The 27,844-nt window shown below is 41.3% G+C and overlaps 1 protein-coding gene across 3 annotated transcripts; it reads right to left on the bottom strand.

Annotated features, from left to right (window-relative positions):
• Positions 1–10: 10 nt before the first annotated feature.
• Positions 11–27,844, bottom strand: LOC311053505 (vasopressin V2 receptor-like). Of its 3 annotated transcripts, none has more exons than XM_084069094.1 (7): positions 27,406–27,545; positions 26,357–26,427; positions 11,404–11,768; positions 10,003–10,248; positions 9,111–9,257; positions 5,463–6,138; positions 11–629 (listed from the first exon to the last, which is right to left on the bottom strand). In XM_084069094.1, the coding sequence occupies exons 3-7, from the start codon at positions 11,764–11,766 to the stop codon at positions 397–399; spliced, it is 1,665 nt and encodes a 554-aa protein (XP_083925220.1). In that variant the 5' UTR covers positions 11,767–11,768; positions 26,357–26,427; positions 27,406–27,545; the 3' UTR covers positions 11–396. The 3 variants fall into 3 exon arrangements, with proteins under 3 accessions (XP_083925220.1, XP_083925221.1, XP_083925222.1); XM_084069096.1 differs by lacking the exon at positions 11–629 and adding an exon at positions 689–3,469; XM_084069095.1 differs by lacking the exon at positions 26,357–26,427 and having other exon boundaries at positions 27,406–27,844.

Raw genomic sequence — 27,844 nt, forward strand, 5'->3', positions numbered from 1 at the left:
TCTGACAGCATTAAATATCACACCAGTTGCTGGTTTGATGATAACTACTGTAGGTCATCCACATTCACATGAAGCCATATGGAAAGTCTTGAGAAGGATGGTTGTAGCCTAATTCTTGTGGGTGCGTTAAGGATGTTTGCACCAGTGATTTTGGCGCTCTCAGGAGTACATTCATTATTTCGTTGTTTTGTGCCTGCTAATGGCTACACAGACAGCATCATCCATAGAAGGAGTGTACGTGGTCTGGCCAAATTCACTTCCACTCCACAGATCAGTGGGGCTGGATGGGTTTGAAGGTCGGCGGCATCAGCAGAGACAAAGAATCATCTGCTGACCTCTCAACTTCCTGACAGGAAAGTGAAATACACAAATGTATGCCTAAGGGATTGGGAAAAGTTAATCTCTTTCCTGATACAACAACGTGAGAGACACAAGACATGTGACTGCTGCCTGCTGCCCTTCATTTGGCAAAAGATCAAAGTTGAGGCTTGCATCTCTGGTCACATGCATGTGACCGCGTGGAAAGACAAAACACCTTGAATGCAGAGGAAATGTTGGACCTGCCGCAGAGCCCTCAAGACACCTTGAAAGGGACACGTGCCAGTATTGTCCTGCAGATTCACACAGCGCTGGTTTCATGTTCGAGGACGTGCAGAATTCATCCAGAAGGAGAAAAAAAAAAAAAGAAGCAGAAAATCTTAGTATTTTTAGGAACATTTTATCTGAAACCAATAGTTTTTCTGTATACAGACATTTCTCTGCTTGTTTGTTTTTACACACAGAAAGTTATGACACCTTAAAACATGTGTGGTAGCTATAAGCATGATCTTATAAAACGAAATGTTGTAATAGACTAACCACATGAACCCTAGCATCCCTCTTCAGGGATAGCAGATCTACATCTATATCTAGATTGGCTCTTTTCGGCTGAGAGATTTGGTGTAGAGGTGGAAAAGCATAGACTCCTGGGGGACCCCAGTCAATTAAGTACACAGGGTTTAAGTGGTTAATATGATTATTATTATTATAGGGTCTGCCATGCAGTTGAAGGGCCTAATGCAGTACTCTGCATATCAAGAAATGAAAAAAGTGTTATATCAAAACTGTACATGAACATGAGGCAGTAATAGGAACTGTAATAGATACATATATATTCTCATTTACATAATAAATAAAGAAAAGAATGAATGAATGGCTCGAGGTGTGACACAACATGTCTGAGGATCCCTGCATGGGTGGTAGCTCTGGCTAAGAATAACACGGCTAATATGAATTGCATGACATCATCGTAAGATTCATCTAGCAGGGGAGGCCACTCTATGAGTGGCTACTAACATTAGAGGCACTTAGCAGCACTTGGAGCAGGTTTGCAGATGTTATCTTATCCCAAAGGTTTAAGTATGTGTTCAAATGCCCCACCCCCCACCCCACCATATACCCATAAATACACATTTCTTAGCTTGGATGAACACACATTATCTTGGGTAGCACTTTAAAACGTGCATCAGCACCTGAAAATTACAGTCCAGCTTTAAAATATTTGGTTTGCCATTTTCTTATTGTTTTTTAATAAGACACATATAATATATCAGCCTGTCACAATTGTATGGTGTACATTCAACAATTATCAAACACAATATGTAATACTAATGTGCCTTACATTTTCAGAATTTCAATAAATATATTATACAATGTTGATCAGTTTACATGGAATGCTGCTGTGCTGAATGACTCATTCCTTGTGTCCTTGTGTTTTCTTCACAATGTTCATTAATTATTCTTTCACGAGGATATGGCAGGAGAGTGCTGCTTTGTACCACATATACTGTCTAACAATCAATTGTCTCGATTGCTGAAAATATGGTTTAGTAACTTTTACTTTGATTCTCAGTTGTGTGTGGATGTTGTCTGTGTCTGAGTTGCGTGCGTGCGTGCGTGCGTGCGTGCGTGTATTTGTTTCTACATTGTATTTTAATTCCAGGCCTTATTCTGGCTGTACTGCATTTTTAGTGTTAGCATATCTTTCTCCAGCACTCTCACAATTCACTATTGTTCTTTGAAATGGGACTCCTTTTATGGCTGAACATGAATCCAACCCTAGACATCCGTCTCTGATCCATTCGCCTTGATTCACCAAAGTGCAATATTATTACATTATTTGTTTTCAACTACTAGAGCTTTCGCATGACTTCTCCACCAGTTGTAACATCCATGCAATCCCCTGTCTGTTCTCTCTCCAACAGCAGTCCCCCTGCCCTCTCTCATTCCACCTATGGTGCTCTCTCTCTCTCTGTTACTCACCCTCCTTCCCAAAGCTCACAGTTTTGTTTTTCTCTACACCCGTAGCTTTGTCTGCTGTTTTGTACATTAGACATGCTGTCAGTCGAGTCATGCGACAAATCCTGCATTTCTAAAGCCCCACTGGGCAGGACAGGTAATTTACAGTTTCAGTGTACAAATTAACAAACAGGATCCTTCTCGATGGCTGTTAGAGTGAGTGACGTTAAATAAAAATATAAATTATGATTTTCCTTCAAGGACATTCGGTGAGGCAGATGTTGTTGTTGACAGCTGCTGTATAATCCATGGTGCTCCATGGTGTGCTGTTGACATCTTCACTGCCACCCTTCCCCCAGTGCCAGGGGTGGAGAGAAACAGGTGAAGGACCTGCTGTCCTTATTATTGTTGGTGTATGACATCTCCGCTAACTCCACTGCCGTGTGTTTGCTTCAATGTTCTGTTCTGTCTGATAGCCTGTAGGAGGCGGGGATTGTCACTCAGTGCTTATGAGATTCACCTGGACCCGGTGCATCCCATGGCACACATAAGCTGGTCCTCTCAATTCCAGCGCTGCATGTCTCCTGTTTAGTTTGCTGTTTGTGTGGTTCTGCGTCCTACTGTACAACACATAAAACATACCAGTACATCCACTTACATACACCACTGACAAACTGGCTGGCACACTCCACAATATCCTCTTTTGTTATTTCTTGGATTATTTGTTAATTACATTCCTTGAGTTGGGTCTATTCAGTTGCAGTTTCTCCCTTATTGTTACTGCCTCTGAGCCTCAGCCTGGTGGTGACATTGGATATCTCTAGTTTGTCCACTCCGTTTTCAGTCCTCGCCGACGACGGCAGCAGCAGCATGCTGCATTGTGGCGTGCGGGCGTGTGTATCAGCGGGGACACGCTGTCCTCGCCTTTTGAAGGGCGATCACGTGACCCGTGTCTTTTGTGTAGCTATTGCGTTCACAGTTTTTGTCCCGTGTCAGTACAGGCTGTCTTTGGTGGTGGAGGTGTGTGTGGTGGTGGAGTCGTCGTGCATGGAGCCCCGTCGGCTCGGCCGCGGCCGGCAGCGCAGCAGGCCCTGTAGCTCTCTGGACACGCTGCTGGAGAACGCCGTGTAGATCCAGGGGTTGGTGCATGAGTTCAGGCTGGCCAACAGCATCAGGATGGTGAAGGCCACACCTATAGCACAGGCAAAGGACACACATGCAAATGCATGCGTACTAACGTGAGCCTGAATACATACAGTATGGAGGCATACACTTGGATGCAAGGTTAAACACATGTAGATGCTGACACATGCAAATGTACACACACACCCGCTCACGCACACACGCGCGCGCACACACACACACACACACACACACACACACACACACACACACACACACACACACACACACACACACACACACACACACACACACACACACACACACACACACACACACACACACACACACACACACACACACACACACATCGAATCATATACCGTACAGCCAGTGGGAGCTCATGTACTAAGTACTGAAGGATTTACTGTACAGTACAATAGAGGGTAGTGATAGCTACAGTACAGTGTGAAGCGTAGATGAAGAAGAAAAAGGTCATAATTCCTCTCCTCTTTCCTATGAGCCAAATATAAACATGTTCTCCCACCGTTGAGCATGAATATAAACCGTTTATGGTCATTGTATCGTGTTCCTCACAAAATGTCTGCTTCCTTTTGGCACGTTTTCAGATTTCTGATTATTACGGTTGTTTTAATGGGACCTGCTTATTTCATCATTGCCAATTTAGGGAGATGAATAGTGCAAACCAAGTTCAGACTAAACAACTGATGGTAATCAGATACACCTCGTGTGTGTGTGTGTGTGTGTGTGTGTGTGTGTGTGTGTGTGTGTGTGTGTGTGTGTGTGTGTGTGTGTGTGTGTGTGTGTGTGTGTGTGTGTGTGTGTGTGTGTGTGTGTGTGTGTGTGTGTGTGTGTGTGTGTGTGTGCATACAGGATGGTCGTTTGGTTGTTGGCATTGTGGTGGTACAGTACATCCCCTAGGCATGAGTGTGTAATGCAAGTACTTGTGTCTGTGCTTGCACAAGAACAAGTATCCATATATGAATGTGTACATAATGTACACCTACGGTATGTCTGTGTGCCTGCCAATTTATTTGAACTGTGTGTGCAAGCTGACATGTCCACATCTGGCTGGGTTGCAAAAGCAGCAGAGGAAGTAAACTGCTTATTTTTTTTGCCATGGGGCATTGTTCCTAGGTTCAGATGAGAGGGACAGAAAACCCAGTCACTCTGTAGCCCAACTGACTGCAGTAACCTGACTTTTGGCTCCACTATCCATGGTTCACAACTGGCTGCCAGCAAATACATCAGCAGATGCTCTCTGTCTCTTAGAATTGTACTGTGGCCAGAACTGTCAAACTGTCATTCCTTTTTGACCCTACCTCAACCCTGTATTTTATACATTGGTATCACGACTGGCTAGTGTCCTTGGTTTAATAGAGAGAATCCTATTAGGGCTTCAATGACTGATGAACAACATCTTTATTCAAGGATTGTAAACCAGACCTGTCCATCAGCGCTCGCTTTGGGCTACCTGGACTGTGAGAAAGGTGCACTCAGTGACTTAACATACAGGCTCAAAAATGTGTAAAGCCAAATCAATCCTTCCCAGAAAAGGTGTCAGTTTGTCTATAAAGTCTTGCAGCGCTTCTTTCTTTTTGGGCATTATCTGCTTTATTTGATAGGAAAGGCAGGAGAGAGGTAGCCTGGTAAACCATCCCGGTCGCGTGAATGCACATTATCATGTGTCTCCTGCAGACCGGTCTGGCCCCTCAGGGCCCTGTGATTGGCAGACGCTGATTGGCTTTTCCACTTTTTGGTTTCTGCCAAACGCCCACCCTGCAGCGCTTGGGACCAGACCGGTCTGCAGAATACAGATGATAATGTGAATTCATGTGTGGGACGGCTTGGTATGATTGGTAAATATGAATTCAACCTCTTGCAACAAATGTCCCACAAAGGTCTATTTCAGAGACTTTGTTAAACCCTGAGGAAGACTGTGTTGTTGAAACGTTGGTTTCATTTCATTCTAATTAAACTTTCTGCATCGTGGCTAAGAGCTGTGCGGCCTCATCCTTGTCAAAACTAGTTCAGAGACTAACCTTGGTCTGGGGGGTTGGGGTCCCAGGCGGCCCACAGCTGGACAATGAAGAACGGCGACCAGCAGATGGTGTAGACCAGCACGATGACCAGAGTCATCCTCACCGTCTTAGACATGGCCTTGGTGATGCTGGGGGGCGGACCGCTGGGGGACAGCGGGGAGGAGACATAGTCCAGGGAGGTGCGAGGTGACCCCCGGTGGCAGCTGGGGTCCAGCTCGTAGGAGGTGTAAGACTCCTGGCAGTAGCAGCCGGTGGCAGGTCCATGGTGACAGTCACAACACGGAGTGGTCACAGCCGCGGTGGGCACATTGGCGTGGTTCTCCACGGCGTTCAGTGGTCCTTGTTGTGTGCCTGTTGTGTGTTCTCCATGGCAGCTGCTGTATTGAGTGACAGGCGACGCATAGTCATAGCGTTCCCCCACCTGGCTATTGTGAGTGTTATTGTGAGAGCCCGAGGGGTTGTTATTCACACCCTTCAGGACCGACCCTCTCCTCCCATCCCTCGTTCCTCCCCCTCCCGCCCCTCCGGACGACCTCCTCCCCCTCTCTCTGAAGCGCTCGTCCTCCTTCTTGATGCTGTGGAAGCGGAAGAAGACCTCATTCCTCTTCAGCTCCGCCGTCACCACCCTCTCTGACTTCAGGTAGATGTTGTTGTGAATCTCCCGGAAGATTCTTATCTGAAAGGGACATTTGACGGTTTCATTTGCGAGGAAAGTAATCAAGGAGGTTTATTTGTCACTACTCTTACAGCTACTAACTACTAACATGACATAATAACAACAATAATATATATGTATAATAATACATATTGAGATATAGCATTATGATAAAGATTGAGATCAAAAAGAAAAAGAAAGTCTAGCCTATAGCAGCAACGGGCTTAGTATCTGGGTTTGTGCAATAAGGCATGACTATAATATCCAGATAAATGTTTATATTGTGCAATATCGGAGTGATCATACAAATTTGAAACTGATCAGCATACAATACACATACACTTTTACACTCAGAGTTAAATTAAGGATCAGGATTTTACTATAGTTTATTCACTTTCAGTGATGCAAAGGAACTGATATGGATTTATGGCCAACATGGTCCAGATTAATTTCCTTGTTTTTATTCATTTATTTCTGCGTTATTGGATGATATGTTCTTGGGAATGACGGGAAAGTGAGATACTTTATGACTTTATGACATTATGCCTCCCATCTGTTAAAACAATGAAGGCAGTGTGCTACTATATGAGCCATCTTTTTCATACAAACCAACAACTTCAATTATTATTTGCAGGCATCATCTCAAATTATATCTAATAATACACAATTTAGCCAATATGCTTTTTTTCCCCATGCATGGTATGGTTATTAAATATAGCAGAACCGTTCCTCCCATGATGTCTCATGCCTGATCTTTTTTCTTCTGTTTTTATACATGCACAGATGTCACAGGGAGGCACACATTCTCACAGGAGGCAGGATTTCATGGGCACTGTGCTACATGATACTGTATGTGGCCATCAGTGGTAGACAAAGTACTCAACCCCAGTGCGTGAGTCAAAGTACAGATACTCAAAGCATTTACTCAAGTAAATGTACTTTGTTACTGACCACCACTGACTGCGCTACATGATACTGTACACAGTATGTTGCCATCCAGCTCAATCATGACGGACGCTGAATCTGATGTCTGCCAGTAGCAGAGACTTTGTATCTCTGAAGAATTCTGCTGAATACACCTGACATTAAATATGAAGAATAAATCAGAGCCAGGTCTTCCACAATCGGCTAATATCTGGCACGTTTTGCTTCTTTGAAAGTGGCCAGATCTTCAGACTGCTCCTCCCACTGCGGTGTTAATTAAGGGAAATAGTTGAACCCTGAAAATATCTTTCCCTAAATAGAGCAGCATGGGAGGCAGCCCAGAATGCTTAAGCCTGATTTAGACTTCATAACATGACGGTGTCGCGTGCCAAAAATAGCCGATCTACAAGCTAACAAGGCGCTGCAATGTGATGTGTTGTTAGCTTGTAGATCGGATATTTCCGACATGCTACACCGTTGTACGACGTAGTATAAATTGGCTATTAATTTCAACAGGATGCTACATAACACTAACTGTCTGATGATGATCATTCAGCGCCACAACTGCCACCAGTTTATTGAAAGGCCCTGCAGCCAAACTGCCCCTCTCCGTGAAAAACAAAGCATTTCATTCATACTGTACCAAACTTGATTGTTGGATACTATTGCTTTATGTAATCTTAGCCATGGTTGCTGGATGGATATTTTAAGGTGCTGAGAGTTCAGCCAGCACAGTCAGTCAGTATTTTATTGTTTTATGGACAGGATTGTTATTTTTACATTTTTATTTATTCAGGGAAAGTCGTCTCAGAGCGCAGATGCGCTTTTACAGCTATGACCTTCTTGACCCTACTGAATATATTCACATTGGTGAGCTGCCCAGTACAGCCACAGTGTTATGCAATTCCAAAATGGCGCGGCCCTTGCAGGATGCCTTCGTGGGAGGTCCACAGATACTGTGCTTATATCTATAAAAACGATTGATTTATTAACCACTTAAATCCTATATACACTTAGTTGATCCATCTTAGTTGATAGTATTTAATAGGAATATTTATTAGAAAATGCATTTACAATGCTGTGATTCCTGCTGATTCTAAATAAATGTGCTGGACAAAATAATATGTTGAAATAGAAAAATACAGTCCATACTTCAAATTATTATAATCGATTTATTTGAATGCCACCAAGGTGACACTTCGAGTGTCTTAGAATAAATCTACTATTATGGTGTCTCTATTTATATATCTTTGTCATACTGTGTAACTTTTTCAATTTTACAAATTTATTTTTGATATAGGCCTAATCTTTAACTGGTGTAGTTTTCTTTTTAAACCAGTTTTTTGACAACTTCTCTGATCACCATTTTTAGTCACGTGTGTCCGTGCCAAAATGAAGCAGGCATCGGAAATGAGAGAGAAAAATGACTGCAAAGCAGAAGGCCCGCAACACTCCAGATTAAATAAAAGTCTTAAGGTGCACGGCTCAAAAATGTCATGAAATTGAGGAAATAGCCAGCACACAATGAATGTCCTTTTCACATGGTTTTATTTACCTCTCACGGACAGAATCAACGGACGCGTTTCAACCAAACAGGTCTTCCTCATCGGAAATGAACTGGAAATGTATTTATTTATCCATTTCAATACCATTTCTGGCAACCTCCAAAATATCCTTGGCGCTAGGACACTGCATCGTTTGTTTTTGGGTGGGCATTCTATGGTTTTGTTTCAAACTGAATTCTGGAAATCACCATTCTAACAGACCATAGACAGAGCTACAGTACTAGTGGTGTCTTCAAAAAGACTGCTAAAATGAATGCTATACGCAGAATGACTTTAACCACTTAAACTCCATTATGGTTGAGCGGAGTCCCTAGTGTCTTTTCTGTTTTCGGTTGTTGTGGGGAAAGCTTTTGCTGAAAATAGCTTGTCGATCTGATATTTTCAGCAAAAGCTTTCCCCACAATACGGATGCTGGCCGTTTATGTGGTTAAAGTGACTTCAGTGGAAGCTGAATCTGGCAACCATCTGGTCATGAGAGCTCATAATTCCACACCTCTAAATTACCTGACAGATGGTGATAATGAGGGCGGGCAGGAGGAAGACCGCCACGGTCATCCAGGTGACGTAGGCCTTCAGCCCCCACACTTCAGCAAAGTGACCCCAGCACTCAAACTCCCCGGGAGTCACCTCCGAGCGGGAGAAGATGAACACCTGACAGAGTAGACAAGAGAGCTGTGAGGTTATAAGGCACACAGGAAGGCATGACTGTAGCTAATTTCCTTCCCCATTATAGCTGAGCTCTAGTGCTAAAAATAGACCCAACATCTTGAATTCTACTGAAGGAGTCAGGAGTTGAGAGACGTCCTGTTGTGGTCTTATTACCTATCGCAGCGTGGGTATCTGTCTACAGCAGTCACTACAGCTGTCTACACCCTATGTTTGGTTTCCCAAACATAGGGTCGGTTTCCCAAACATAGGGTCGTTACCCATTTTGGGTCGCAAGTAAATATCTTCTTTTTGAACCTCGTACAATGTTTTTTTTATTTCTATTATTGGAACGTCGATTTGGGATCTCGCCCCTCCTGCAAAAGACTTTCAGAAATGTCCCTCCCCCAAAAAGATCCAAAAATGTTTAGACATGATCAATTTTCTTTCAAGAAATCTTTATTATTATCTATTTATTTATTTCAAAAATAGTGAAAATAACAGATCTACAAACTCACAAAATCACATCCGCTTTTTTTTTTCATATTCAAAATACGGCATTCATAATGCATTCTGGATGCATTTTTTGCAAGATTGCAAGATGCAAGGGTGCCAGGGAGACACTAAAGTTCTCTTTTAGGTCCCGAGCTGAAAAGGTTCGGGAACTCTTCCCCTGCAAAGTATACTGTAAGCTGTTTGTGTGTGTGTGTGTGTGTGTGTGTGTGTGTGTGTGTGTGCGTGTCTTCCTTACCTGTGGTATGCTGAGAATCAGAGCCAGAGCCCAGGCCACCATGATTGGGGTGTTCCAGCGGGATACAGCCCCACCACGGTAGGCCTGCAGTGGGCAGCAGATGGCATAATGCCTGTCGACTGTCATGGCGACTATCATGTACGAGGAGGCAAACATTCCCACTATCTGCATGTACTTGACGGAGCGACAGAGCACGTCTGGGCCCTGGAATCGCTCTGTGATGTCCCACACTAACTGGGGAAGAACCTGAAAGAAACCGTGGAACATAATGCAGATTCAGACAAGTGTCACCTGGCAAAACGTAACAATAAGTGATTTTATAAATTAGCTTTCCAGTTGGCTAATTGCTGATTGCTTCCTCCTTTACTCGTATTCTAAGGACAGCAACAGTTGTATATGATTATTTCCGTCTTATAGACCAGGTTCTCAAAATTGGGTCTGGGAACCCCCAGGAGTGCTTGAGGGGGCTCCAAGGGGTCCCCAGCTAAACGATTTATAGTTAGGAACCAAATGGACCCTTACGGGTCTGTAACATCCAAGAGTGTACAAATGGGGTCCATTTTGGTTCCATTTGTACACTCTCAGAGTTATGGAGGTGCCTAATGGAAAACGTTTACTGTTCTAGACTATACTGTATACTACAGGGGGTGAAAGAATGTTGAGACTGGTTTAAGGGTATGCAGGCCACACAGCACCGATGTGAAGACAGTAAGAAAGATGGAAGGGAGAAAGACACATTGGATTTTCAAGAAAGGCATCTTAATCACTACACTTTCTCTGAGAAGTTAATTGCATATCCTGATCTACTGTACAGTATAGTTGTTATGGCTAAGGTGATAAACGGATAAAGGCCAGCTGAATGAATTAATCCTCACAGCAGAGTCTCTATATATCAATAGAAAGCCTGTGGTAATTGTGGATGATATTAATAATAATGTTATACTTGGTGCCAACTCTGGGGGGGACCGTTTGGAAAGGCTTCAAGAACCCTGGGTTGATAAAGACCAACAGAGTGGCAATGGTTTACAAATGTCATTGTTTAATAAACATTTCCAGACTGATATTTTGCCATGGAGCTCAGAACTCCAAGCAGCTCCCCTGCTCACATCACTGTCATGAAGAAGAGGTACTTTTACTATTAGTAGTATAAGAACATAATATATGGCTATATTACGGCCACTGATAGAGGCTATATACAATTTGTTGCAGCCTGGGCAATGAATCACCTACTTATACCTAATTTATACATCGTTGTATGTGGGCAGACTAAGCTGGCTATAAATCAAGCTGACACATGACCGCGGTAAAAGTATATGTTGCCGTGTCGATTTCATCCCTTGAAAATGATCCAGTTCAAGTGGCAGAGTTCAGGGGGGGTTATCTTTTCAACAGCCAGCTCACCTGAAACAGAGCCACCACCAGGTCAGCCACACACAGGTTGACCATAAACAGGTGCATGGGTGCATTGTGCTTCCGTCTCCTCAGCAGCACCCACAGCACAAAACCATTCCCCAGGGTTGTGAGAGCCAGCACCAGTCCCAATACTGCAATTTCAGCGCGGGCAAGGACCTGGTCCCTGGGCTGAGGCGGTGTGGCGGTGGCATTCTCGGGGAAGAGCCCGAAAAATGACCCCGCGCTGTTAGAGCTGTTGAGGGAGGTCAAATCGGAAAAGAGTGAGGCTGATGTGAGGTTGGTCTGTCCTGTTGCCGTCAGAGAGGAGAGGGATAACCCATCCCAGCTGGATTCCCCGCCAATGCTTTCCATGCCTGGAAGACAGACAAATGCCGTAATGTAAAAAACCAAACAAAATTGGCTACACAGTATGTTGTTTGTGGAGATGACATAGTACATATGAATAGTACAGCTGTTATGATAGCGGTTACAGGTCAGGGTTCGTAGGGCATAGGAGGGCATAGGATAGGTGATGTGATGTTTAAACACTCCCTGAGAGGGAGTGTTTCAGGGTTAGCTGACTGCGTGTAACCGGTCTGTAATGGAAACCGAGACTCGATACGAGCTGTTTTACACTGGATTAATGTGTAAAGGGGAGATCTAGCAGGCGTGTTTGTGATAATAGCACATCCCAGAGGATCAAAGCGTACTTAAACACATGTTTTCGATGTGGTCCTTGATGGAAGACAAAAACAAGAAATGAAAACATTACATTTTGAAAAACTTTCAAAGTAGTGAGAATAGCCAATCTACAAGCTCTTGTGAGCTTGTAGATCAGCTATTCTCTCTATTGTTGCACAACACCATTGTGTGACAAAGTATAATTACTTTGTCACACACGTGGCTAATCGATTCATGGTTATACTGTTGTTGTTGGGTTATTTTTTACAAATAAAAATAAATCAAGCTTCTCGATAATTCAATTAATCGAACAAAACAAGTAATCGATAGAATCATCTAAATAATCGATAGTTGTAGCCAAAAGGAAGTTTGTGAGGTAAAGGAAGATTGAAGGAAGAATGTCCATATGAGTGTGTGTAGACCGGTTCAAAGTCTAGCGCCTAATAGTGCAAACTCAGTTTCTTCCAGAGGTTCAACTCTCACCTGAATGCTAAAAACATTCTGAGATGCTACCTGTCCTGTAGAATAGATGGAAAGATAAGACGGAGGCCATAACAGGCTGTTATCAGTTATCAGTGCATGCTCAGGCTTTTATCAACAAAACTACAAATTGTTGGGATTATCAAAACCAACATCGGAAGCTGCTTGTTTGTCCACGTCACTGTTGTGTGATTATGAAAACTTTCTAAAGTTTCAAGTTACCCTCAGACTTGTGAGAAGAGTTAGTTTATGTTTGACTATTGCTGAACTTTGGGTCATTGCCCCTGTCCTGACCTATCTGTTGAGAGTCTTGCTCAACGCTTTTTCTTTAATGCATCTACTGCTATATGGCAGTTTTCCTCAAACTTTTTCATTTTAAGGACCCCCAGTTTGATAAGCATTAGGCCACGGACCCCCAGTTGATAATGTTTTTTTTCTCTCTGGGACCCCAATCTCCACTGTAAAATCCTCAGTGCAAATGTAATATATAAATACATTGGTTATACATGGTTATAAATGTAACCAAACGGGACCCGTAAAGGCCAATACATGGTCTTTCCGAAGTTTCCGGAAAGGAAGGTGATTTAATTACAAATTGACGTCCTTCAGAACTTCTGATGGGTGGTCTCTGGGTGGTCAGGTGTCCTGACTGTCCGAACTAGAAATCCTGTTTGAAACGTTTTTCCTGACGTCGGAAGGAGCATGTATTGGCCTTTAGGGTTACATTTGTGTGTCGGAGTTACAGACCTGTAAGAGTCCATTTGGTTCCTAACTATTAATCATTTAGGTGGAGCCCCCTCAAGGACCCCTGGGGGTCCCCCGGCCCCACTTTGACAACCACTGTAATATGATATAAAAACAGCACCATGTGATACATCACAATGTAAATTCGAAGGAGACGGCTGTGCGTCAGTCACTCCTTGTTTGGATATGTTTTCGGCACATATATTGCATTTTCTAATTACACATTATTAAATACTTTAATGCTATTTATTATCACTGGATTAACTTCATTGAGAAAGCATGTGATTTATTTGATAAGACTTATACATATATACAAGTTATGTGAATGTTCTTAGTCTGTAGTTTCGTTTAGAAACAATTTATATTTAGCTATGCTACTGGCCCATAGACTGTAAAAAAGTAGACAGAGCCAGCCGAAGAATTATCACATATGCTTATTTTAGGTGAAATGCTGTAGATATGTCACATATCTACAGCATTTCACCTAAAATAAGCAGACCAGTTTAAACCAATTTTCACCCAAACATTATGTTTCCACACATCAAAGAGTTTTTATTAATGGGTTACGGATGTAGGACAGCTGGGAGCAATCCGGAGATTGGAAGTGAAAGAAAAATTGGGAGAAACCGCAAATGACCTGGAGCAAATCAGCAAGACTCACTTGAAGTGAAAAAAAGTAAGGGGTGTTGTCTTATAGAGTTGGAAATAGAATATCAAGTTTTATTAGTAGCCTAAGCAGTAGAATATTGTTGTTGCTCTAAGGAGGGCAGTGTTGTTGTTGTTGAAAACCAGGTTATCGAAAGGACATACTGTCATGGGGCAGTCCGTGCCCTCTACACAAACACCGATTGAGGACAATGTACACACACCTACCTACACTGCTGCTTCCATTTGACTAACTTTGCCGGCCGGCTTTGAAAATGACTGTGGAGGTGTTGGTTCATGGACAGTGTTCTATAACATAATCTGTTTATGTTTGTACAACTGTTATTTTGGCCAGTCTTATTTTTTGTCTTTGTCTTTGCCGAGGCAGCACTGTATTATAGTCTGCACTGGACTTTTGGTGTTGGAAAGGTGAATAAAAAGACTTTGATTAAAGTCATACATACAGTGTACACTCTTTCAAAACATAACAAAAGTTATGTTTGATAATTATACTCTTTCACTGGTATATTTTTCACAGTAACCATTCCGCATAAATGTGTTTTTTCATAACTTCTGGAAAAAACGTTATTAAACACAGCGAGTGTCCCAGACACTCATGCCAAAATGAAATACGCACCAGAAATGTATTTTTAAGGAAATACTGTTTCTGACTAATTGTTGTTGTGTTCCAAAATATCCTCGGGTGCTAGGAGGACCCTGCAGCAATCATTGTTGAGCGGTACTTCCGTATAGATAAAACACTGTTATGATAACGGAGCTACGAAAGGTGTCGCCAAAAAGACTACTCAAATTTATGTTACACAGTATGCAGGTGCAGATTCTTAAACATACTTAATTAAAAATGGGAACATCCACGCTCATGAATAACATTAAATAGATTCCGTCCTTTAATCACCTCAAGGTGCTGCTTGCCTGCTTCACAACACATCCTGTTCAAGTATTTGGTGGCGCAGTTAAATGCATTAATTAACTACCGTAATTAAAATCAAATCCGTCTCCTGTCTCATAGCTATTCTCATCGGAGTGGCACACTCAACTGTCAAAACATTTAAACTTTTATTATGCAGATTCTTAAACATACATAACTGAAAAGGGGAACATTTCACAGCTTCTTCCCTGCAATCACCTCAAGGAGCTGCTTTGTAAAACCTTTTTCCTCCGGGTATTTAGAAGAAATCGGAAGTAGGCTATAGAAATAGGTCTGTAGTTCTGGGGTGCCTGGTGGTGCATAACCAATTAATGCATTGATTAACTAATTCATACATTCATTTTATAATTCATGAATTGAGTACAAATATGTCTCCTGTTATGTCTCACATATCTCTTTAATATCATCTCTCTACCCCTTTCCTATCTCACTACTCTATCCCGTATAGCAGTGGTTCTCAACCCTTTCTGAACTCTGGACCACTAGTACATTTTGAACCATCCTCAAGGCGCCCCTAAAAATAATCAAAAGAAATAGGTCTGTCATTCCTGAATTGGGTTGGACTGAGAGTGTTTCTTTAAAGAGAGGCAGGACACTTCGGATGTCGCGGTTTGGCCCTAATATGCCCCTAATACATGCTCACCTAACCAATCAGAAAACATGAACATTGTATTGCGTGTCTGAATGGAATGGAACGCTGATGTGTGTCAATCAAATCGTTGCCTGTATGCAACCACTATGGTGCGTACTGTTTACATGTGTGCATGCGTGAACGTGCATGAATTGGCGTACGCGAGCACAAACATGCGCATTAATTTGAAGTGTACCGGTTTTGGGGTCTGACAATATGGTTTAACCTAAGGACACTGGCTGTCTTGAAAGTGAAGTTAGGGACTTGTGTTTATAATGGAGAGAACGCTAGGAGCTTCGACAGGCAGGACCTCGATTAAACGTTTGGTAGGGATTACATCCGCAGGACCGGAAGATGAGTGCATATGATATACTATATCTAAAAGATTCTGGCGGGAGCTAGAGGTGAACTCAGTCAAGAATATAGGGCAACTACCTGTTGAATCAGAGCACAATGATGCAGGCTTGAACTTTGATTTGATACCATTGATCTTGTCTTGTCAATAATTACATCAAAACAAACAAGCAAAACAGAACATCAACATAGTGATGTGCTGTCTGTAGGTGTCCCACAGTGACGGTACAGAGCCTCTGTATTGGATGGAAAACAGATCAGATCTGTTTTTCAGCTCTGGCTCCAATTCTTAGAATCTTAGTAAAATAATAATAACTCAACTCTACAGTGTCAGTCTCTCTCCATCCATACCCGTTTACGTTTGACGCAAGTCCAACCCTGTTTGTTTTCATTCTCATACATAGGCTTGACAACCTCTCCCTCCATCCCACCACTCCTTCATCCCTTACAGCATTGTACATTCCTTTATTCTTCTTTTTGTCCTCCCTCTTTCTCTCTTCCATGGAGGGCGGCAAGCTTTTCTCCTCTCATATTGTATTCTATTTTGATCTAAAAATTCCAAGTTTATTTTCCTGCACCTATATAAGTAGGCCTAAATAGCACAAAAATAACAAATTGTGACGTGAATGGAACTGACAATTTCAGAAGCAGGGTCATGGGATTTTGTGTGGCCTCGATCAAATAAACATTAGAGAATCAAATCTAAGCAGATGAAGAAAGAGTGATGAAGGAAGAGTAATGGGAGGGAAGATAAATGAAAAACCACTCAGAATGCATGAGAGAAGAGCAACAGAGGAGGCATGGAGGGATAGGATATGATAAGACAATAAACAGAAAGTTAGGCCAACTGCTCTTGATTAAATGTCATGATGATTGATACCAGCGATATAGCCTTATATCAATTTGACTAATCTGCAGGAGTGTCCAGACAATGAATTGCTGGACATTTTCCCATTTCACCTAAATAGAAGCCACAATTAGTCAAAAGTGTAACTTAATCGATCATTACTAAACAAGCATGACACGTTGAAGCCCATAGTGGTGTGGCCATGCATGCAGCCTTATGGCAGGTGCCTGACAACACCAGTTCATCCACATGAGTGCCCTGAATTCTTCTCCACAACACCTTACGTAATAGGTAGTCCTTCATTGATCCCAGTGGGAAAATTCAGGTGTCAACACAGCGCTGCAGTAAGCATAAAAAAATCACACCCAGTGTGAAGTGAGCGGTGTTATTTAAGGTCATCACAGTGATGGAAGCTCACTCAAAAAAAAATAAGAAATGTTTTTGAAGTGCGTGGTGATATTTATAGGTTATGAGTTTCATCATGTGTCTCGCTAGCCAATCACAATACTGAGCAAAGGGTCTGAATACTTATCAGCCAATCACAGTACAGCGAAAGACAAATTTTCACGACGGATGGGTCATGGGTCCCAACCCCACTTATAGGAGCGGCTACACCGCTCAAAAAGACACTTGTTTTTAATGTACAATATGATTCTGTCGTACTGTATAAAGGTGGCATTTAAAAGACGGCTAAAAGGTGAGTAATAAGGGCAGTTAGTTTAATTAGCCAATCTGTGGTCTAACAAAACTTTGATGTGTAGTGCAGTATTCTGCTTGGGGCAGCTTCACAGAGGGAGGAAACTATGACACTTTTGTATGCATACAGGCTATTTTGGCCTTCATATTAACAAATGGCATTGCGTATATCAACTGTTTAATGGTTACTTATCTGATATATATTTTGTAATGTAATTCTATTGATATATTGATATTCCAAAGATTTACACTGACCATTGTAAACTTGAAGTACTGTTGTAAATTGACTTTTTCTTACCTCTGAGAGGCTGCATGCGAAATACTGCACTTTTCACCTTATTATTGTTAGTTGCTAGTGTTCCAGTTCCAATTTAGTCTGCTACATTTTGTTTGTGTTACCACTTCCAATTTCACTTGTTTAATCTATATTCTAAGTTCTCTATCCTGATTGGATAACATTGGTACCCCAACCTGAAAATGCATTTTCTGTTTAATAAAGAGCTGGAGAGAGATGGAGAATCCTGAACAAACACAATGAGTTCTATCAGAATATAGAGCTATTTAACACTTATTGTAATCAAAGAAGTATAATTTACAATCTATCACCAGGAATGCGAACATACATCTTTCACCAATGAATGGATACACAGACTATTGACAGTGGATATAATGCATATATAATTGATGTACAATCAGCCTACGGTGTGTAATAGACAAATGGTTGCTTGTTGTATTAAACTTTAAGCCTTATGAACAAGATAACACATGACAAGCTGAGCTAACAGGACCTCTCTGTGCCCAGTGAAGGTATATAGACAGTTGGCTAAAACAAAGAGGATCAGAGTGAAGCCATTTCTCAGAAGAGCCACAATGAATCCTTTGTGTGAATCCCTTAAGGGATACTTGTGGCTTCCACAATGTTGCCATAGATGGCAAAACCACTTCAGACTTTGTAAAACATCCCCAAGCTTGTGTCACTTTTATGAACATCTCAGTAATTCTGCTCAAATATTTTGTCTGGTGCTTGGGACTGGCTGTCTCTCCTCAGATCAAAGCCGGCAATTATCTTTGCTATTAGCTTTGTTTTTAATTAAGGGCTTAGACAAGAATCTGCCTCTTTCGTTTCAATCAGGCAATCTCATGGCCCCCTTTGTCTTGACCTAAAGATCCTTCTGCTCTTCTCTGCAATTATATTTCATAAGATACCTCTTTCTTCTCCTGCAGTGCTCTACAATCCTCCATGTAATTATTATTATGTATAATTGCCCTCATGACTAATTTCTGACGTCAAATGCCTTTTTGTTGCCCTTTTGTCCGCATGCTGTATGCCTGATAAGTTTACCTCATGGTGAAAATGGTAGATTAATACAATCTGTCTAAATATTGGTGTGAGTGACCTGAACATTGATTCCAAAGTCCAATAGTGTGTAAGACATTGGTTTACAACCTTTTGTGGATCAGGGCCCACTTGAAAATCTCGGAAGCGTTCACGGACCACCCATCTGACCTTTTACTTTTTACCCCTAGACACTGCAGTGGTGGACAGGTACTTTACCACTGCGCCACCCGAGCGTCCTTTACATTATTATATCTTTTTTAATATTAACTTAAATTAAATCTTTTGTTTTGCCAATTATTTGGGCTGGTATAAGATATAGACCAGGGATTTCCAAACTGTGATGCGTGCTGTGCACTCCCTGAGGTGTGCAAGCTGCCTCTAGGGGGTGTGTGACATTAATAGTGTAATGGTGGTGCTGGTGTTATAATTAAACATTTCTCTGAACTTTGACCATTCACCGAACACATTCCTCAGAAGGTCAGTTCACTTTTTCTTTTCAAACCATGTGAGAGGGTAACTTCTATCACTGGTATATGGTAACATTTTACTGCACCAAATTGGAGAAATCTCACTTCACAATCACCACCATAGACCATTGTCGCTCAAGAAGACAATAATTTCCGCAGTCTGTACTATATCAGCCCTGATTGGTCAGTCAGCTTCCTTAGCTTCCCTAGGGGTTATACAGCAGCTGGCCTATCGGTCTAAAACCGTATCTTCCCTATAGTGGTTGTATATGGCAGCTGACCAATCAGCACAAGCTAAATTGGCCACACTGGACTGGCGCAGTGAGTGACCTCAGATACCTGTCAAATATTGACAAAACTCAGCCACCGAACACGGTTTTCTGAAAATTATGTGGTGGAATTCACAGCTGAGGGAGTTTATCTGGGGCAAAAAGGAACCAAAATACAGAGCGGAAAACAGGCGATCTTCGACTGCTCATACTAGAATATACCAACAAATGTCAAAAAGTCAACAACACACTGAGCCCACTCTCTCCACACACTCTCCAGATCGCAGTAGTATTATACCATTTCATTCACCTGGGGAGATAGTATTGTTAATCTGTTCATTTAAAGTGTTGATCAATTGCTATTTTGTTTTTGTGAATAAATAAGGTTATGGGTACTCTTATGTGATAAACGAATGATCACCTGACATTCATCAGCATCAGCCTTTACCTTAGGCAACGGCTGATGATGCTGAGTAATGACCTCAGATGGATGAGCTCAGGCAATGACAAATGCCCGGGTGAAAATCTATATATAACATTTACAGTATACATATACTGGCTGCATATACAGCACATTCATGAACTGTATATATGAACAAGCATTCAGTGCCTGCACATATCATTCAGTGGGTAACTATAAGAATGGATTGCGTTGGGGGCCTGGGGTCATTGGCTACAGTGAGAGCTCTTAATAATAATAATCCATTCTGACTGATATATGTGCTAAATGTAAAGTTTTACTTCAACTGGTAGTGCAAACTGGTTTGGTAAAAGGTGAGGTTTCCCCTGATCTCCCCAGGAGATTTACAAAAACATGTGATTCCGCAATCACCACACAAGATCAATTCTTCAAGATGCTCTCACAGTCTCTTCGGAGACCTGTAATCGGAACTCAAGGAACTGAATTAGTTCCTTGTTCCTCGGAACTCCTGAAGGACGTATTGAATTTTCTCCGAATATGTTCATGTCTCATTTGCATATGGTTGTGCATCCAAAAAATCTGATAGATTATCTTAGAATTGCCCAATGGCTCGGCTACAGAAGACCCACGGACAGCCTAGGAGCGCTTTGGCACCAGCATATGATGTCCTGTCCTGCGGGAAAGTTCCTTGAACTGAAGTTACATAGAAAATGAGAATGATGTATGCATGCACAACTGTGTTGTGTCCAAACAAATACAATCCTCTGCACATTCAGCAGTCAAGAATGTATTTTCTTCCTTTGACAACACAAGAAAAGCATGTCATTCCTATCTCTTAGTCTGACTTATGACACTTTAAATATCCTGTCTCATTCTCTTGAAGGGACTGCTGGTAGGAAAGTAATTCATACGTTGTCACACGGACATGTCGCTTGACGAGAATAACTGATTTTCGAGTGAAAATCAGACGCATTGCGTCATGTTTTTCAGTTGAAAACCAGTTATTCTCGTCTAGCGACTCGGCCGTGCAATGAAGAGTAAATGAACCCTAAGTGTTGTGAGCCGCTATACAGTACCTCTTTACCTCTCAGAGCTTGTACTCTGATTAATGAGTGAGTCAGTACCTCCTTCAGCTTTCCTCTCCAGAGGCAAATCAGTGTGGAACCATCCGTTTTCCTGCCTCCCTCATTCTTGCACGTATTTCCCTCCCGTCTCCCCTCACACCCCTCTCAGCAGTGATGGAAGAAGTACTCATATTTTTTTACTTAAGTAAAGTATCAATACCCTGTTGTAGAAATAGTCTGTTACAATTTACAAGTTTGGTATTCAAAATTGACTTGAGAGTAAAAGTGCAAAAGTATTGGCATCAAAATGTACTTAAAGTACCAAAAGGAAAAGTACTCATCATGCAGAAGGTCCCATTTCGCAAGTTTTCAAATGTATAAAATGTATAAAGATCCTTTGAAAATAGCAGATCTACAAGCTCACAAAATGTCACTTTGTGATGCGTTGTGAGCTTGTAGATCTGCTATTTTCAAATGGCCGAAATGTATAGAGGGCTGAAGTGGGTAATTTATGTTTTGCAATAATCATCAAAATCTACTAAGTAACTAGTAACTAAAGTTTTCAAATAATTGTAGAGGAGTAGAAATATAATAAGTGTAAAAAATACCTCAAAATTGTACTTAAGTAGGCTACAGTACTTGAGTAAAGGGCCATTCACACTGAGCACTATAACTATAACTATAAAAAATATAGTTTTAGAAATAGTTTGAAGTCAAGTGGATAGCAGAGTTCACACTGACTATAAAAAAAATACACGAGCGATATAGTTATAGTTATCTTTATAGTTATAGTGCTAAAGTGTGAATGGCACTTTAATGTACTTAGTTACTTTCCACCACTGCCTCTCAGGCACACAGCTGTGTGCGCTGTGCCTCAGGGATGATTAAAACAGGTATTTAAAGGGGCATTTCACCCATAGCACAGCTGAACTATATTTTCGTCCCTCATGGCTTTAGTGTGATTGATGCTTCAGAGAATTTCACTGCGGCCTGAAGTTCAGTGGAAATTTGTGTGTAATGTTTTGGTTTGATATTAACCTGCCTCCAGAGACCAGAGTCACTGTGCATAGCAGTGGTTCTCAAACTTTTTCATGTCCCCCATTTGAAAAGATATGCCAGGGACCCCGATAAGAGAAGATTTTTACGGCTCTAGCAGTGATTCTCAACCATTTTAATTTCAAGGACCCCCAGTTTGACATGCATTAGGCTACGGACCCCCATTTAATGGCATTTCTATCTCTGGGACCCCAATTTATATTGTAAAATCAATGTTAATTTAACTCTCAGAGTGTACAAATGGAACCAAATGGACCCTAACGGGTCCACCCCACTTTGAGATCCAATGGTATAGTACGTGAAGTAGCCTAACATATAGTAATTTGAAACCTACAGTACATTTTCTTCCTTTCAATGCACTGTATAAATGCTATATGGAATATAGGATCACTTCTATTCCAGTCCTGGTATAAGCCCTGGTATTATTAACACAGTAATAACTTAATAACTTCTTTTTTGAAACCAGCTGTGACATTTCAATGATGGAAGTCACAGTATTTCATCCGAGACAGGAGGTGAGCCGATAAGAAACGATGCACAGTAGGGATGAGCAGAGAAAAGCTCTCATTTTGAGCCTGGTGGCTAGACTCAAATCTCACCAACTGTTCGACTTCTCTCTTTACTCAGCCCTCGCCCTAAAACAGAGATTTGGTGCTTACAAAAAAATCTCTGTTGAACAAAGTGAACAAGAATAAATATGGTCTATTTCTATGTTGGATACCAATCAGGAGTATCATCTGCCTTTCATCCACCATCACATGAAGTCACTGTAGCACAGCCTTCCACAGTCCGTAATCTACAGTATCTATCTATCATCAAAATATTTACATTGTATTGTATTGTAATACGATGAATTAATTTGTTTGAAGACTTCATAATTTTGGTGTGCCATTACGTGCAGACAAATAAATCAATTATAATTTCTGTTGAAATACATTTTCAGAGTGGGCCCTGCACACACACCACACACACACACACACACACACACACAAAAAGAAATACTACACAGCCCTACATCTACACTTAATCTTTCATCATGTCGGCTCTCTTTTCTTGCCGCCAACACAGTGTTCCGTCTGCCAACTATGCAATGAGATTTGGCTCCCGCTTGTGTCTGTGTTAGCATGGACATGGCGTAGAATAGACAGTAAACCAGAGGCCAACACAGGATGGTGCTGTGGAAGCCGCAGCAGACACCCAACAATAGGGAATAATGATTCGGACATCAATCTAGGGAATATCATTCTAAATTAACCACTTAGCCTTGGCATCCCTATTCTGGGCATGTTGTAATAGGCGAACATTTGACGAAAACAGCAGATCTGATGATGCGTTGTGAGCGTGTAGACGAGCTATTTTCAAGGAGGAGATTTGGTGAAGAGGGAAAAGAAGGTGTGGGACAAGGATAGACCCATGGGGAACCCTAGTCAATGAAGTATAGGGTTTTTAAGAAAGACTCATTAAATCTGCTGTGTGCGTGTGAATCCCTTTATTAGCTCCATTTAATCAGGTCTGAACCTGATGCATAAGCACCTTACTGTCCTCATTACCAGTGGTGGAAAGAAACGTACAGTACTTAAGTACAACTTTGAGGTATTTTTACTTTGACTTACTTTTTTACTTCTACTCCACTACATCTCAGAGGCAAATATTGTACTTTTACTCCATTAGAATTATTTGAAAACTTTAATTGCTAGTTACTTTGCAGATTTGTATTATTATTACAAAACATACATTAACCACTTCCCTACATAATAGGGAAGTGGTTAATGTATAATAGGGAACTACAAGCTACATAATAGGGAACTACAAGCTCACAACGCGTCGCAAAGCGACGCGTTGTGAGCTTGTAGATCTGCTATTTTTATATGCGTATTTTAATCATTCGAAAACGTGTGAAATGGGACATTCTGTGTAATGAGTACTTTTCCTTTTGGTACTTAAAGTATATTTTGATGCCAATACTTTTGTACTTTTACTCAAGTCAATTTTGAATACCGGACTTTAACTTGTAACAGAGTATTTCTACATTGTGGTATTGATACTTTTACTTAAGTAAAAAATATGAATACTTTTTCCATCACTGCTCATTACCCACCCAGTGAATTTTCACTCAACCTGTCTCAAATTTGTCCATTCTTTCTTTCTTTTTTCTCCCACCTCACCTGTTAGTTTCCCCCTCTTTGCCATTCACCCACTCACTGTTCTTCCTCTCCTACCATACATACAGTACCACCACTCTGTCATTCAGCATTAAAACTGCAGAGGAAACATCTCCTAAGAGACTAATTTTATTATTAATCTCATTCCAATTATCCGCCTCGCTGATGAATTTGGGGAGCCAGAAACAGGATCAAAGTACGGTCAGCCTCCAGCAGCCTCGCTGAAAGTAAACATATGACTCAACGATGAGATCACTCCATGTAAAGCAGAGAAGCTACAATGGCTACGTCGCTGCTTCGAGTTTGGCAAAGAGCCTGTATTTATATGCAGATCAATAGCACATTATTCAACAAAGTCCTGGGTGAATCATGCGGGACCACATGCTCGGCTCTGAATTCCTATAGGCTTTGATCAGCATGCAGAAGTGATACGAACACTTGGTAGACCCTCTCTCCTGGCCCTGCAGATCATGAATCATTGCTCCCATAACAATGACATCCTGCATGTACCGTACATTACGGGTCCATTATACACTCTGAGTTAAATTTACGTTTTGCAGTGTACTGTAGACATGGATGGACTGAACCTGAATCCACTGAATGTGAAAGTGTCAATACGATGACAAATCTGTTTCAATTTGGACATACTTGCAGGCACTTGCTTATACTTAAACCCAGTCTGTATTGACAAGCTCCTAATTGTACCCATCAGTGATATTTGCTTTGCTTTGCTGTGTGTCAGTCCTGGCTCCAGCCTTTTACTGTGTGCAGCCAGGTGAACACTTTGTTCACTATCTCACTCTGTTCGCTATCTCACCTAAAGAGCCCATTAACTGTTAATCATAGGGGACAACACCTCATTGCACTTGCTGATATAATCATTATAGCCCATATGTCAATGCCACTCATGTGCGCGGCTGCTTGAATTTCGTATTTGTCTCTAGGCATAAAGTCCCTGTTTGTTTCCAAAATAGACAGGACCGTGGTTCAGGCTTTGCTGAAGTTGCACAGAAAAAGGTCCCAGTCCATCGTACCTCAGCTGATAAAGGCTGTTCATTAGCCTGTTGTGTGTTAACCCTAACCCTTGTTATTTATCATTAACTTGTACACTGTCAACCAGCATGTCCTCTACACAAAACCATTGAATTTGACATCACATAAATGCAAGAGAGTATACTCTGATGGACCCTGGCCTATACTGTAAGTCCACTTTCAGAGTAAAATTAAGGCTAAGGGTTTTGCTGTGTATCATCCGGTTATGATCTTAGTCCTTGTCTATGACTGATTGACCTAAATAAAGCATGACGAAGATGATGATGGTAACGACGATGCTGATCGCTTTTCCTGAGTCTCCAATCCACAATTATAATCAAGGAGGCAATTTCAACATCTGTATTTTTCCAGTGTAACATGCATAACACACACAATGTGCCAAATAGGAATAGAAACAAGCAGGCGGTGTGGTTGGTGTATGCGTGCTGATTCAGTAATGACAATGCCATACGGTGATTTATTGATAGAATTGTCTTGCTGTGATTGGGCATATAGCTGTTGCACAGTGGAAACTTTCATGCCAAACCACAGTTACACTGCCTGCATAGGAAAGTCACACAGAAAGAGCTAATTTATAGCCTACTTTGTCACATAACCATGTCGCTCATGAAAATCTATTATTCTCATCAAGCAGCGTAGCAGTGACAAAGCACATGTTGGCCTGAACAGACCATAGCCATATAACACAGTGCTAACATACGTTTAAAAAAAATTGGTTGCTGTGTGCTGACATGAACTCACATTTTGCCCTAGTGAGTTTGTTTAAAATCCACAACAATGAGCTTTGAAGATGTGAAAGCATGTTTATAGTATATAGTTCTGTAGCTTGGTCTATCAGGGTAGCCTCCTATATAGACCCACAATCTCCTTAATAGAGCTTTGTTTTATATTATAAAATATGGGGTAGGACGCGCATCCAGACATTAGGACAACACACACACACACACACACACACACACACACACACACACACACACACACACACACACACACACACACACACACACACACACACACACACACACACACACACACACACACACACACACACACACCAAGAGCACCCCAAGGTGAGTGTGGACCCACCCCCCTGTCATCTCTCACCTTGCTGTCAGTGCATGGTACTGTAAGCCTCCTCACCCGTGTCCTCTAGAGGTGTGTATGTCTCTGTTTGTCTAAGGCAAAGCGGGAGAACCACTCATTAATCCCCATTAACATCAGCTTGCATTACATGCTAGAGTACATCACATACTGTAAATGCTTTAGTTATTTATTTATTTGCTTCTCCTTTTTGGGGGGGGATTTGTTCATTTTATTTTTTCACTCTTCAGACTTGACTTGAAAACATGCATTTCACCTGGGCTGTATAAAGCATTTACAGAGCTTGCCTGTAATTTTTATGTTTTCCACGTAATACGTATTCATGAAATGTTGGTAAAGAATATGCTACAGTATCACCAGTTTGGAAATAAATCTTCTTCTTTTAAATGTCATAGTCACTCATTTTTTTTTATTTTTTATAAAGTTTTATATACATGAGTGTATTCAAATATTATATAAGGAGTATCTATTAAGGTCACCAGTCATTTGGTGAGGTGTTAACCTTTAAAACGTCACCTTTCACTATATTAAATCAATCTTATAATATGTACTGCACATGTGTAAAGTCAAATTAAATGTTTTTTCCTTATAAATGAAGATACCATTTGACAAATAAATTAAAATGATCAGGTGTGATCCGGTTAATTGATAACTTTGTTCATTATTTCAAGAATTTCTTTAAAGACTTTTGATGTTGGATAAAGGACGACCATGGTAATTATTATATTATGTTTCAAGTGTGTATATACTTGTCCAAAACCCATCGGTACAGGCTTACTGTATATTAAAAAATGTCTAAAGTGACGTACAGTATTTGTGTCATATGGACAGATCGAACAAAATTGCTCAGTAAACACAGCTATTCAAACAAAATATGTGCTGCATGTATTTTACTTTGAGTAGCTTACCATTTTTGGAACATACGTATGTTTGTAGATAAGAGACTAATTGACTACTCTTACTGGGAAAACTATTAACATTATTATCACTATTGTTATGATTGTTATTATTTACAGCAGAGAGTTTCTAAAAGCAAAGTTTAAGGTACTTACTGGCTTAATGCTCCTCTTCTGTCGTGTGACACAAATGTGTCATAAATGTGTCCCTCTAGAGATCCACATCCTCGTATCTACAGTATGAAAGCCAAGTTCCGTTTCAGACTGGGGTTTCAATGCCAAAAACACTTGACTTCTGAATGACGTGGGCAGGAGATGGAACGCAAGCTCTCTCTCTTTCTGTCTGTGTCAAACCCAGGACATCTTGCGTGTGAGCTTTATTTAGGTTAGATAGTACTTTATTAATCCGGTTGGGGATGCAAGGTCTGAGCAAGTTCCGCGTGTGAGCTCCAGTGGCGTGCCCTGCGGTGTAACAGTTTCACAAGTGCATGTCAGAGTAATCCATATGATACCCATGTGCGTCCTGGCTCCCCATGCCTCAGATATTAGGCTCTGCTCTGGCTGTGCTGTGCTGCTGCTGTGCCCCGAGCGCAGA

Source organism: Gymnoscopelus microlampas (assembly GCF_963454915.1).
Source record: "Gymnoscopelus microlampas genome assembly, chromosome: 10".
Classification (NCBI taxonomy): domain Eukaryota; kingdom Metazoa; phylum Chordata; class Actinopteri; order Myctophiformes; family Myctophidae; genus Gymnoscopelus; species Gymnoscopelus microlampas.

Bases quoted from the DNA above. Each gene is read 5' to 3' on its own strand.
- LOC311053505 (XM_084069095.1), bottom strand. From the start codon at position 11,766: ATGGAAAGCATTGGCGGGGAATCCAGCTGGGATGGGTTATCCCTCTCC. The intron at 10,249-11,403 runs GTGAGCTGGCTG...GGTTTCTTTCAG, and splicing joins TGGTGGTGGCTCTGTTTCAG to GTTCTTCCCCAGTTAGTGTG. The intron at 6,139-9,110 runs GTAATTTAGAGG...TGTCCCTTTCAG, and splicing joins TCATTATCACCATCTGTCAG to ATAAGAATCTTCCGGGAGAT.